A 13,954-nucleotide genomic window follows, 5' to 3' on the forward strand; every position below is an offset into this window, starting at 1 on the left:
TTTATTTTACTGAACATTGAAGTCATTTTTGCTATTTAATTTTGCTAACCTTTACAAAATTACCTTTTTTCATTTGGAATGCAATTTGACGTTTTTATTCCTAACAATACTTAATGTCTTTGTAAGTTATCTCTTCATTAGTGTAACATGCTTCATCTTCAAATGCCCTGAGTGCTATTAATTAACTTTCATTCTTCATATATCTACATGCAGACCCATTAGATTTTACTGTTAACATTTTACAAGCCAAGTTCTGGGGCATGATAAATAGCGTTTGACTTAGTAGTAAGGTCTATACTGGAAGTGATCTATCTCAGCTAACTTCTTAGAACGTACCAAATCATAAAGAAGAATAGGAATTAGCGTATGGGAGATAAAAAAATCCCATATAAACCTTGAAGAGCAGGTCTTGATTATTTACAGTGTGTTTGTTTTTCTGTTGTTCATCACTCTGAGCAGCTATGGACAAGGATGACTGTATTTTACAGTGTTTATGTGACATGCTTTGACTTCCCCTGGGAGGAAGACATCTGTGGTCAATTCTGAAGGCAACATAGATAAATCTAAGTCAAACAGTCCCATTACAACCAAAGGGACTGACTGGCAGTGTCTAATGTTGGATTGTCTGAGAGCAGCAGAGGACCTGTATGTTGCTGAAAGTAATCTCAGGAGCTTGTTCTGATGCTGCATACATTTAATAGCAGAGGGGTAATGGCAGAGGAGGTGGTCCAATTGCCTGAGTGTTTCTGCAGGAAAGGGGAAATGCAATGTTTGGCTGTGCTGTGCTGCACAAGTGATTCTGGGTGAAACCTAAGACTGCCTGGAAATTGGATGTCAAATGTGGGGGTAAAATGGCAAATGTGTTTCATCCACGTGGTTGGAGTTTTTGCAGTGTAGTTGGGTCTTGGTTTTACAAAGTCCTGCATCCCTGCACTGCTGTCATCAACACAGTCATGTGAAAGGGAAGGAGGAGGTGCTTCAGCTGGGAGATGCAGCTGAGGGCTACTGTAGAGGTCACCTGGAATAAGGCCCAGACTTCCACATCTCAGCATCTCACAGTATCACAAAGAAGAAAACAAATGTTATGAGGAATACGTTTGTTTTTTATTTCCCACCCCAAAATACAACAAAGACTCAGATTTTGTGACTGAAGTGCCACCAAAACTTCATGAAGTCAATCAAAGTAGGCTTTCTGTAGCCCAAGCTGCATGATTAAAAGGATGAAGGTGTAATAGCCACATTCCCACCTGGCTGCTGTCCTGAATCCTACATGTGTTGTGTTTTGGTTTGGTTTTTTTTGGTTGTTGTTTTGTTGTTGTTGTTTTGCCTTAAAGGACTTCCTATAACTGTTAATTATCTGCCCTGGGCTGATGTGTGTTGTGGTGGGTTGGGCATTTTGTGGGTTGTTTGGGTTTGGTTTTTTTTTAAGCTCTCAGAATTTGTGGATTGTGTGTTGTAGTTTACAGTGGAATGAGTCACTTCTGAAATCCAGCCCTAGTAGTATTCGGTGCGCAGCTGCCCCTGAGCTCTGCCTCGGAGCAGTAACTAACCAAACCAAGGTATAAGCTTCCAAACTTTTAACCGTTTTTGCTTGGACTGTATTGCTGTCCCATTTCAAGGTTTGCATTATTGTTGTATTTTTAGCTGAATAGTTCCAGCCGTGGCTGGATTATCTCATGTGGTACCCGTTGCTGAGACAAGGATTACAGGCTGCTCTTCCTGACAGCTCTCCTGCTAAGTAACTGTTCTTCCTTGGGTGACTCTTTTCAGCACTGAAACTTGCACATGTAAACCCTGTCTACTTGTTTGTGTTAGTCAAGACTCCAAGGGACAACAGGACCCCAGAGGAGTGCCACATATGCAGGTTTTCTGTTCTTGAGGTCCTTCTTGACATGCTAACCCACTGGTGTACCTTCAGGAGCACACTGCAGCTGCATTGGAGGCTGCCCTTGCCTGCCTGCAGTGTGAGCAGACAAGCCAGTGTTCCCAGGCTGGTTCTGGAGCTGGTGATAGCAAACATTGCTCATCTCTTCTAGCTAGGTCCAAGTAGGAATGCTACATGTAGGTGGAAAGGGAAACAGAAGGATCATGACTCTGCTAAGGTCATGTGGAATAGGACAGAGAGTTTCCTGAATCCCTATGCAGGGCATTGTTCATTTGATGCATAGTCTCTTAAAGGCTTTCCTTGTGTTACCAGGATGGAAAGGGTGGGGAGGAGAGAGGGGCTAAAGGGTGGGGTCCTGTCCTTCAGGGCACAGAACGCTGAGCTGGCAGCTGCAGGGACACGTAGTTTTTTCTGAGCTGAGCTCAAACTTCAAAGTTCGTAAGTGGGTTCTGAACAAGAAATCTGCTTGTTGAAGTTCTCTTTCAGTAAGAACTTGTAGTGAAGGAGCTGTGCCTTCACCTTGCTCCCAAAGGGTGGATGGTCACAGCCTGCATTAATTATCCAGTGATAATTGCATCTGTGTGAGAAAATCCTCTGGCTGTCAAAGTCCTCCAACAGCCAGAACTTACTTTCAAGTACAAAACTTTATTATCCAGAGAAGATACCTAGAGGTAAATATGAGTTAGCTACCGTGTTTCTGGATACCACAGCCAGTCAGGCAGTGGTGCAGTGAAAGATCACCCAGGAGCCCCACAGCCTTGTGCAGCTGTTGTGAGCGAGTTGTGCCTGTGCTCAGAACAGGTAGACTGTTCTGATGTGTGTGTGCCTGATGGCAGCCTGTCTTTAATGTGAAATTGCCCTCCACGTGGGCATAAAGGTGCAAACTGACCAGTGTCCAAGGCTCAAGGCATCTGGGAGGTATTCCTGCACATAGGTATCTCACAACCTTGCCAAAAATGTTGCTTTTTAAGCGAGACAAAATCTTGCTGCAGACAAGAGCATGGGCACAGATGGGCACTTCTGCATTGTCTAACCCAGCAGCTTTGTACTGCCTTGATGTCCTGCAGCAGGCAGCCCCAGCCCTTCACGTGCACCTTTCCTGCTGTGGTTAAATGGGGACAGCATCATCAGACAGACCCAGAAACACTTGGACGTTAATGAGCGCCTGCTGCCAAAAAGGAAGCGTGTGATGGGGCTGTCGTGGGCTGCCTTGGCGTGCTGTGCGGCACGGTACGGGACAGCTGGGCTGTTGTCTCGACTTGCAGTAGTCTGCTTCGAATCTCTAGGGTAGCATCTGGGGAGAGGAGCTGATGGGAGCTGTTTGCCAGCCCTAGGAAGAGAGGTGTGTGCAAGATCTGGGAGGGAGCTCTCAAACCGAGCTCTCTACATGTGACCTGCAGCCTAGCAGTCTCAGCTGTGTGTGTTGCTGGATCTCTGCTCTTGGGTCTCTGGTTGCAATACTGGCCCAAGCCAGGGAGTGCCCCAAATATTTGTTTGGACAGTAAAAGGTGTTGTACCTGACTGAATGCATCATTCTGTAAATATACTGAATTCATGTAAAGCTCCTTTTCAGCTAAGGGCTTGACTGCTAATGCTGACACTCATGTCTAATGTAAATAGAAAAACACGTCTTGACCTCCAGTAGTAGATATAGATAAGTAGTTCTCTTATCTAATTGAGCTAAAAAGGTAAATGCCCATTCAATAGAAATAACACTGGGTAATCTTTCTGTTCCATGTAGATCTCCCTGCAGAGATAATGCATGGTTGGAGCTCATCAGAACCAGATCTTTGGCATAAAGCACCTTCCAGAAATGTGGCTGCAATGAGCTGTGTGCAGATTTGAAAAGTGTGTGTGCTGGCTCCAGGTTTGCTGAATGTTCCTGTAGTGACTAACTGGCAACTGCAGCAGACTTTTTATGCAGAAATATTTTCTGGAGGAGACAAGGAATTTAGCTGGACTCAAAGCTAATGGCAGAATTTCTTCCCAGCTTGGATACCTCATCAAACTGTAGGCAGGACCTTTAATTTTAGCAAGTCATTGAGCTTCAGAATTGTCCATGTCTAAGCTCTGTATATGCTTGATAGTGTTTAATGCTGTATTTTTGGATAGGAATATGGGTGACTTGCAGATGGCTGTTAGATGTTTTGGCTGCATTCTCCAGCATTGAAACCTGCTCTCAAACAGAGCATTTGAATGAAAGATAAAATCTTTTATGATAGAAATGGACCCACAGACCACTCCTGCCCTCTGCCCAGTTTCAGAGGAAATGTGCAACAAAAGATACTGAATCACTTCAGACAGATTCCCTTTAATGGTCTGGAGAAGATGGGCAGTGGTGAATTGTGCAGAGGGGCTGGGAGGGCAATGCCCTTTGTTGTTCTTCTTCCTATTTTGGACTGAAAAAAAAAGGATAAACTTTTGCACATCTCATCACTAAGTGATGGAAAACAGTTGGGAAACAGTTAGAACAGCCAAATGATTAGAGCTCCCTGGAGCTTTAAACAAAAATTGAAACAGCACCTTTCCCAAAACCATCCAAATGTGCTCAACCTTATGGTTTCATCAGAAGTAGCAGCAGTGTGTGAGTTCCCATGAACTCTGGCTAACCTCTGAGATTTATCGACAAATGAAAATGTAAAGGGCCAGGCCCTGAAACCTTCCCATACTTGGGCTCTAGTCTCAGTGTGTTAACAAGAAGCCCAGGGCCGAGTTCAGGATGTTTACTGCCTTCAGAGATGTCAAGGAAAATGAACTCAAAACAGTTTGAAAAATGTAAAAGAGTGAAACCTGTGGCTTTTCTTCTGAGCTGCCAGCGCAGCTGTAGTCTGTGCATTGAAGGAAGCATAATGTGGGGCACACTGCCCTGCTCTCTAAGCTGCTCAGGTACTGGTAGTTCTTCTCCACCCGCTGTCCTCTGGAAGCTTCAGCCTCCCTAACGTGGTATCTTGCAAAAGCACTCTCACCTTTCTGAGTGGTGGTGCTGACTTCATGTGTACAGCCACAGCTTACAGTGACCACTGGTGTTTGGGTGAGCTGTTGAGTAGCTTTGCTTCATCCCTTCCCCCCCCATGACTAACTGACTAGACAGTGAAGCTCTGGAGAAGAAAGAATATAATTTAGGATGCCTTGAGGGTTCTCTGATTTTTGTCTCTGCTGGCTGAACCTCTTGCTTTGGTGATATTTAGAGGAAAGGTTGTGCCAGGGTAGGTATAGGCTGGATATTAGGAAGAAGTTCTTCACAGAGAGAGTGATTTCCCATTGGAATGGGCTGCCCAGGGAGGTGGTGGAGGCACCATCCCTGGGGGTCTTCAAGAAAAGACTGGATGAGGCACTTAGTGCCATGGTCTAGTTGACTGGCTAGGGCTGGGTGCTAGGTTGGACTGGATGATCTTGGAGGCCTCTTCCAACCTGGTTGATTCTATGATTTGTGTGTGTTTGGGTGATGTCAGAGGTAAGAAGAAATGAAGTGTGCTGTGTAATTCTGCCACGTTGTTGCATACATTAGCAGGTGCAGACTCACTTGAGATGTATTGCTGCATGACAGCAGTGAATCCTTTACTTTGGGATAATGTACAACCCTAATCAAAAATAAATCTGCCAAGATGACAGTGAAATTAGTATCTCATGATGAAAAGGTTTTTTATAGATACATAGCTGTAGATGCGTATTTAGCTACAATCTCTGAGATACTGTTTTGTCCATATACACAAATTCATCCCTTTTGGATAACTGATACAGATATGTTTGCATCTTTTCATGAGGTTAACTTGCAGCCCTCAGCACTACTCTGCACAGATATGTTGGTGGGGCAAGATGAGGTTCTTAAGCGTAATGTAACAATGAGACATAGAAGCCTCTTATAAAGGCATATTAACAGCTGTTGAAAAGGAATTGTTGTGAATTGAAAATGGAAGCAAACCAACAGGAATGAGTTTTCACTACTTCTTTCCCTTCAGACCTCTTGAGAGGGGCTCTCTGGTGGATTGAACCACTTTCTGTTTGGTCCAGGATACAAGGGTCTAAAAAACATGAGGTTGTGAAGTGCATGTACTTAGCAGAGCTTGCTGCCAGGTAAAGGCTGCTTTAACCAGTCAGTATTTATTGCAGGTCAGCCTGTGCAGAGGAGTGGTTGGATGAACCCGAAGGAATTTCCCTCAGGCTACCAGGAACTTTGTGGAGTGTGAGGGGGATAGGGCATGGTCCTGTCCTTTCTACACAGTCTGAGCTCCTTCTCTAACAGTCAGCTCAGTGTCAGGCGTGTAAATGAGACTACATTTGTTGTGCAAAGATGTCCAGAGAAGGGCGATGAGGCTGGGGAGAGGCCTTGAGCACAGCCCTACGAAGAGAGGCTGAGGGAGCTGGGATTGGTTAGCCTGGAGAAGAGGAGGCTCAGGGGTGACCTTATTGCTGTCTACAACTACCTGAGGGGTGGTCGTGGCCAGGAGGAGGTTGCTCTCTTCTCTCAGGTGGCCAGCACCAGAACAAGAGGACACAGCCTCAGGCTGCGCCAGGGGAGATTTAGGCTTGAGGTGAGGAGAAAGTTCTTCCCTGAGAGAGTCATTGGACACTGGAATGGGCTGCCCGGGGAGGTGGTGGAGTCACCCCTCAGATAGTTGTAGACAGCAATAAGGTCACCCCTGAGCCTCCTCTTCTCCAGGCTAACCAATCCCAGCTCCCTCAGCCTCTCCTCGTAGGGCTGTGCTCAAGGCCTCTCCCCAGCCTCGTCGCCCTTCTCTGGACACGCTCAAGCATCTCAATGTCCCTCCTAAACTGGGGGGCCCAGAACTGAACACCAGACCCCCAGGGCCTTTTCCTCAGGACTGCTCTCAGCCATTTGCCACCCAGCCTGGATTTGTGCTTGGGATTGCACCAACCCAGATGCAGGCCCTATGCATATACAGCACCTTTGCCATCTGAGAAACATCTCCTCATCAAGGACACTTCATAAAATCACAGAATGACTTGAGACAGAAGGGACCTCAAAGATCATCTTCTTCCAAAGCCCCTGCCACAGGCAGGGACAACTCCTACTGGACCAAGCTGCTCAAAGCTTAATGCAGAGAGGTCTTAAACACTCCCAGCTATCAGGAATCCCCAACTTCTCTGAGCAACCCATTTCAGTGTCTCGCCACCCTCAAGTGGCAAGATTCAGTATCAAGTGCAGTGCTAGCCTGGTATTGATTGATTGATTGATTTTTTTTTCCAGTAAAGGACTGCATCTCCATGCTGCACTGCAATGGCAAAAATCAGTCTTGATGGTTGACATCATCATCTGCAGAATGTGCAGCAGCCAGGAGAGGCTGTTTTGACAGGTTGATGTGGCAGGAGACAGAGAGTTTTCAGTGTATTTGTCTCTAGACAAACTTGGGAGTTCAGTCAGGGTGCCAGCAGGTCTAGCATGACTGTGTGTTGTGGAAGGCCCTCTCTCCCTGTATTGCCAAGACATTCAATGCCTGGAAACGTTTGCAAACAATGGCCTCCAACAAAGGCACCGTGGCTGTGCAGAGGAAGCTTGCTAACCGGGATTGACGTCAGCCAGGATGGATGCTGACCAAACACCAGCATCTGTTGGGCTAGCACTGCTCACTGCCCATCTGCACTCAGCTACCACGGAGTGTGTGCCATGGGCCTGGGGAGGGCGTGTCCCATTTGTCTTCCTCCCAGGGTCTGCCATAATACATAAATCCTATCATCAGAGTTTATGAGGAAAAGCTTTGCAGTCCCAGGAGTGCTTCCACGGAAGGAGGACGCTTATAAATACACAAAAACTCAGCAGGATTTACTTTTCTGTAAAAGAAAACATGACTGTGACGTATTGCCTGAGAAGGAGGAATCATTTTTCCTTGATGCAGAATTGCTTAGTCTTGGAAATAACACTTGTGTGCAATTTTGTGCAGGTAGGACCTGGGGTCTAAAATTACATCAACCTAGATTTAATTTTTTCAGGTATAAATTGCACCTGCAAATCATTTTGTCTGCCAACTTGCAGCATTTTGTATTTGATACCCTGATTTCCTATGGCTTATTTAATGTCAGTTATTTCTGTGTACAGCTTTGCAGGCGCTACTATTTCAGGAACAAAATTGCAGTCTTAAAGCTTTAAACCCCTTTCTGGACATTGGATGGAAGTGAGGAGTTAGGATGTGTAGCCAATCTACTCTTCATGCAAGTCTTGCCTTTCTGAGATGCATTCTTGTGAAGCACTTTTTGTCAGTCTCTCAGTATCAAGTTTGCTCTTTTAACAGCTTTATTCACTGTTACCTCTCTTCTCCTAGCTTTGTTTTCAAAAACCAACTACTTGCCTAGTCTAAAATTGCCAGTTATCTGGTGCTTAGTAACGATTATAGAGTGTGGGCATTCCACTAGTGAAGCATGTGTACGTCTGTAGGCACACAGGGAGTCAAAACCCTGTGGGAGTTACTCCACCACCCACCACTGAAGGCCTTTGCGTGCCTTTTTGGGAGGTAGCTGAGATGCAGTTAGCTCAGTTGCAGTAATGATGTTAAATCCTAAGTGTTTCACAATAAATCTATTTAAACCAAAATAAAAAGCCATTCATTTCCAACAAAAAAAAAGGAACAGGAAAGTGCATACACCTTTTAGCTTTGCAGTAGCCACACACAGCTTCACAAATAGGTGTGCTGAGAGCCAGAGGTTTGTCTTTACCCAGAGGTGAACCAGAACATACAGGGAGGAGGTGGGGACCGTGCCAGCTGTCCAGTGCCTTGGTTCCCCAGTTTGTGTTAGCCTTGGATTGCAGGCCAAGGAAGTTACTTCAGTTAAGCCACCCAGGATCTGTGTTGAGATTGCCCAGAACAGGGTGCTTGGTGAGGTGACAACACCTGTGGAACAGGAGTTGCATGGAGCCCCACAAACTGCTTGGACAGCAGAGGCCTCCTAGCATTGCTTCTTGCTTTGTGCTAAAGTGGGAAATTACTTTTGCAGAGGTAACTGATTTAAGAGCATGGTAAGGGGCTGGGTCTGATTAGGTGTCACCAAACTTCACCTTTCTAGTTTTTGTCACACTGACAGGTTGTTGATGCATGATTGACAGCAAGTGCTGAAGCCCAGTTGTTGTATGCCTTATTTGTTCCTGCGTGCATGTTTTACTTACAGTCTTTTGTCACTTTAACAGGGTCGCCATGTTAAGACTGGACAGCTAGCAGCAATCAAAGTGATGAATGTTACTGAGGTGAGTGCAGAACCAAAAATGAAACAGTTGTTGTCAAGGTGCAAGGCGAAAATACACCATCAGGGCATGAGAAAGTGGACAACTTAAGAAAGACAATCCAGTAGAATAAATGACAATAGCTGAGCACAGGTTTGTGTTTTATAAAGTAGTGAGAGGTGTTAATACAACTCAATTTTTCACCTGTACTCCACCAATGGTGACAAAACAAGGAGGGAAATACATTGCCATGTGTTTTGATGGTCTATAATAACAAACAGGAGAACTCTCTTCTTACTATCTGCTAGTTAATTACCTGTTTGCAGTGATAGCAAGTAAAAGATTTCCTGTAGCTCTGAGCTTCTCCTGCTGTGTTTCATCACATCCTCTCCCCTTGAATGCCAGCCATTCCTCAGAGCAGCTACCCTGACAGCTAGCAAGCAGGAACATGATAGAAATGCAAATGGAGCCCTTTTTGTTTTGATTTATTGTTATTTGACAGATGAGAAGGGGAGACAGTTTAATTGGTGGTGTCGCAGCTCACATTTATAAAGTGGTGTCAGTGCTGGAACAGGGTGTCAAGAAAGTTTCCAAGTATTGATTTTTACTTCTTCTATTCAGAAGCTACTGCAGCTGGTAGTGAGGCAGCTTGCCTCCTTGAACCCCAGAAAAGTTGGGAAGAATCCTTGCTGCATATTCATGGAAGTCTGTGGTTTGGTAGGATGCACCTAGTCTCACTGAAAGACCAGCTCCTCGTTTTGTCACTCTGTCAGTGTAGATATGGTGTACAAAACTCCAAAGTGAAGAGCCCTCTTGAGATGTTGTGGAAGGGTTATCACCTGGAATAAAACCAGGGCCAAGTTCTCTGGGTCACATCTGCCAGTAGTACATCTACACGTGGTGTCTTTGGCAAGCACAAGCAAGCCTTGCCTGGGTTTTCCTATATCTTGTGATTGTCTTAGAAGACAGCAGAACAAGTTAGTGTCTGCATGGGCCTTGTCACGTAGAGCAGATCCAGACCAGTTCTCTCTGCTGATGATGCAGGAATCCAGCCCTGCACAGCACGTCATCTGAATTACACGTTAGGTTTTTGAACTTAAATGCCACTGTAATGCTTTTGCAAAGCATATCTAGGGGCTGGTTTGACTGTGGCTGGTACCTCATAAAGTATGGATGTTTAGCTTTGTTGGTTTTGCTCTTCTCTGTGCACAGAGGAGGGTGTATATTGTGTTGGTGGGATTTTTGCTTTTAGCTGTATAGGTGCATTTATCACCAGGTGCTATGGTTTTAAAGAACAGCAGTCACCAGACCAGTCCTTTGAAAGGGAGTAGGGGTAGGGCTTGGGTTGCAGACAGATTGCTGAGATGAGAGCACCTCTGTGCTTTGACAGAGGAGCTAACAAGACAGATCATAGTAAGGACTCAGAAGCGATCCAGAGCTTCTGTGTGGACTGCTTTCATGCCTTACTGGGTTTGTGAGGGATGGATAAAGATATCACTTGTGGGCTGTCATGTTAACACCAGTGACAGTCCCTTCCCTGATGGAACAATTGAAGCAAAAACTGCAGGAAGGAACCTTGGAAAGATTTCCTTCCCTTGGCTATACATAACACTATCTCCTTTGTGTGTAAGCACCAAAGTGTAGCATTCAGAAATGCCTACTTGCCTGGAAACAAGTCTAAATGCAGGACAACCTTGTGGTCCAGCTTCAGGTGTTCACATTAATAGACTTTTATAATTCTTGGAATGAAAATCAGCTGTTCAGGTTTGATCTGCTGCTTCTACACAGGGCGGAGACCCAGCATCGTACTGGGGAACTTGTCCTGTGGCTTGAGAGTTAGTGATAACAAATGGTGCTGTTTTCAGGTTGAGTCACTTAATGTGAAGGCAGTTGTGATGATTTGAGTGTTGAGGGTGTTGGTGCAGCCACCTGGAGGGGATTTCTCTGGTGCTCTTTCCCCACTAAACCCTGAACAAATCCACTTCAGTTGTATTTGAGTGTTTCTGCTCTCTGACCTTAGTGCAGGGCTTTCTTCTGTTATTTCCACTTTCTTAACGTGGGGCTGGCTGTGATCCTGCTGCTGGGGCACGGGCTGGCAGACCTGAATCCAGTCCTCCTGGTTTCCTCCAGGTCCTCCTCAGTGCCTATGTGAGATGTGGGACCAGTGCAGGAGCGATTCAGGTGGTTGCTGCCAATAGGAGCTATTCCCCCCTGCAGCTGTGTGCTCTGCCCTGCCCCAACACATGCCGCAGCTCGGTGTGTTATGGTAAACCCTGAATGCTTCCAGCACTCTGAGCAGCAGCAGGGTGGACATGACAGCTGTGGGTTCTGAGCTCTTCAAACACCTCTCAGCAAATTCCCAGAGTGCTAAGGATGAGACACATGGCTGCAAGCAGTGGAATTACTGCTGGTGTCCTGAGCTGATCTGCCTGGCCAGAGCCTCTGCCACTGGTCTTCTGTGCCACTGGTCTTCTGTGCCACTGGTCTTCTGTGCCACTGGTCTTCTGTGCCACTGGTCTTCTGTAGTGCAGAGTAGATGGGGTGGTAGCAACCAGTGCATGGGCATGGTCAAGACTGCTGTTTGTGGACAGGGCATCCCTGAAGCTAAATTCTCCTGTAAAAGAGCAGTAGCCTTTTCCCTTCTCATAGCATTTGGTTACTGAAGTTTCTCACAGCATTAGTGGGTTCTAACTGTAATACAGAAATCCTTTCAGTCTCCAGAATTTCAGTGCCATAAATTTGGAGCCTGTCCTGGGGATTCAGTATTACTGTGGTATTGTTAGTCTGCTCAGGTTTAAGTCATTTTCTGATCCTTTGGTCTTGAAAAGCTAGCTTGAGGCATTAAATAAAGTCTTTAAAATATTGAAATCTGCGTCTCCAGTGTCCTGCCTATAAATTGCACCTGAGAGCAACATCTCACATGGAGTTTGGCTGGTGAGAAATGGAAGCTGTCATAGTAAACCTGCTTGAGTGAGACAGGAGGCTCCTAGCCCCTGTGGCCATTTTCATCTTTGGGTGATTATATGATCTGATTAGTGCTGCACAGGGAGCAGTCATCTTAGGGAGTGGAAATTTCATGTGGTAGAAAACAGGAAGATTAAAAAAATAAAATCAAATGAAATGCAGTCTCTTCCTCTTCACCTGTCTCCACAAAAAGTGGAGAACAGCTTAATGCCTGGATTTGCTCTATGATTTTGTGTACCTGCTTAGAAGACTCCATAGTTCAAGCCTTCAGTAGATCTGTGCCATTCCAGTTGGGGCAATTCCAGTGGCTGAGTTTGATAGAACACCATGCCTGTGTAGGTTGGTGGTGGTTTGGTTGCTATCTTGCTCGGTGATAAGGTCTGTGTTTTGTCTGACCTTGGAGAAGATGGGATTGAACAAGGATGTCTTGTATCATAGAATCAACCAGGTTGGAAGAGACCTCCAAGATCATTCAGTCCAAAGTAGCACCCAGCCCTATCCAATCAACCAGACCATGGCACTAAGTGCCTCATCCAGGCTTTTCTTGAAGACCCCCAGGGACGGTGCCTCCACCACCTCCCTGGGCAGCCCATTCCAATGGGAAATCACTCTCTCTGGGAAGAACTTCCTCCTAACATCCAGCCTATACCTACCCCAGCACAACTTGAGACTGTGTCCCCTTGTTCTATTGCTGGTTGCCTGGGAGAAGAGACCACCCCCCACCTGGCTACAATGCCCCTTCAGGTAGTTGTAGACAGTAATAAGATCACCCCTGAGCCTCCTCTTCTCCAGGCTAAACAGGCCCAGCTCCCTCAACCTCTCCTCATAGAATTTGTGCTTCTGCAGTGGGTTTCTGTCCCCCAGCATTACATTTTCATCACTAGAAAATTCAACCTAAGAAATCTTTCAGCTAACCTTTCATCCTAACCAGATTCTGTTTTGCCAAATAGGTAGAGGTTTTTCTTTCTGGCAAGATACCATTTCGTCCAGAAATCTGTGACCAGCTTCTTGTGTGATTGTTCATCTCAGAGATCTGAGGCATACCAAAAGCTGAGCAAATAGGCCCTTTGCTGTTGTGAGCTGCAGCCTTGGGCCAGTATCTCCAGAGCAGTAGCAGGATGCTGTGGTCATTGTGGCGATCCTGTAGACATCTGTCAGGAAGCACTGCTGTGTCATGGAGTGGAAGGAGCCCTTTGAAATGGTTGAAGGGGAGCTGATGGCAACATGTGCTCATGTGCCTGCTTCCTGTTATTTGACTGTGCCGGGTGCTTGGCAGGGTGCTTGCAGAGAGATGGGGTTCTTTCTGCTTTTCTCTTCAAACAGCACAGGTGATCAAAGAGCCTGTTTGCAGCAGGTCCTTTATTTCAGTCTTTCCTCATAGCAAAATAACACTGTAATGAGAAACTTGTGATTAGAACTGTCCCAGTACTAAGGAGTCTCTTGGTGGAGTGTTTTTCAGTGATGATCTTGTTTGCATTCATGGTCAGAGGTGTGTGCTTTCCAGTTCTTTGCTTCCTAATGCCATTGCAGATAGGCCCACATCTTCAAAACCAGCCTTTGATCATGAACCTGTCATCTTTATGCATGCAGCCATCTGTGCTCAGAAACACACTGGCTTGTGAAAGTAAACAACTTTTTGCACCTACATGTCTGCAAGCTTGTTCCATTTTCTTAAGCAGTGTGGTGTATAGGAAGGTTTCTAGACCCGTGGGAGATGTGACTGGTGGTGACACTGACAAGAGGTATGGTGGAAAGTGTAAATCTTGAGCATGTACATGTAATCAGAAGTTGAGGCTGCTTTGGTCCCCAGTCACCCTGCTTGAAGGATGGAGAGCAAGTCCAGGTTCAGTTCCTGACTGCTCTCAGATATGCCCAGTGGGGCAGAATTACCTACAGTTACCCTTCTGGCTTGGTTTCTTTGTGTGAAAAAAGAG

General features: G+C 45.8%; 1 protein-coding gene across 6 annotated transcripts in view; it reads left to right on the forward strand.

The window, feature by feature from the left end:
• NRK (Nik related kinase) overlaps positions 1 to 13,954 on the forward strand; it is a 118,526-nt gene that overhangs the window by 26,574 nt on the left and 77,998 nt on the right. For all 6 annotated transcript variants that reach the window (XM_064159549.1, XM_064159553.1, XM_064159552.1 and 3 more), the window contains exon 3: positions 9,024 to 9,080. In XM_064159549.1, coding sequence (XP_064015619.1) covers positions 9,024 to 9,080 — 57 coding nt within the window. The remainder of the gene's footprint in view (positions 1 to 9,023; positions 9,081 to 13,954) is intronic.

The sequence above is a fragment of the Pogoniulus pusillus genome, chromosome 19, assembly GCF_015220805.1.
Source record: "Pogoniulus pusillus isolate bPogPus1 chromosome 19, bPogPus1.pri, whole genome shotgun sequence".
NCBI lineage: Eukaryota > Metazoa > Chordata > Aves > Piciformes > Lybiidae > Pogoniulus > Pogoniulus pusillus.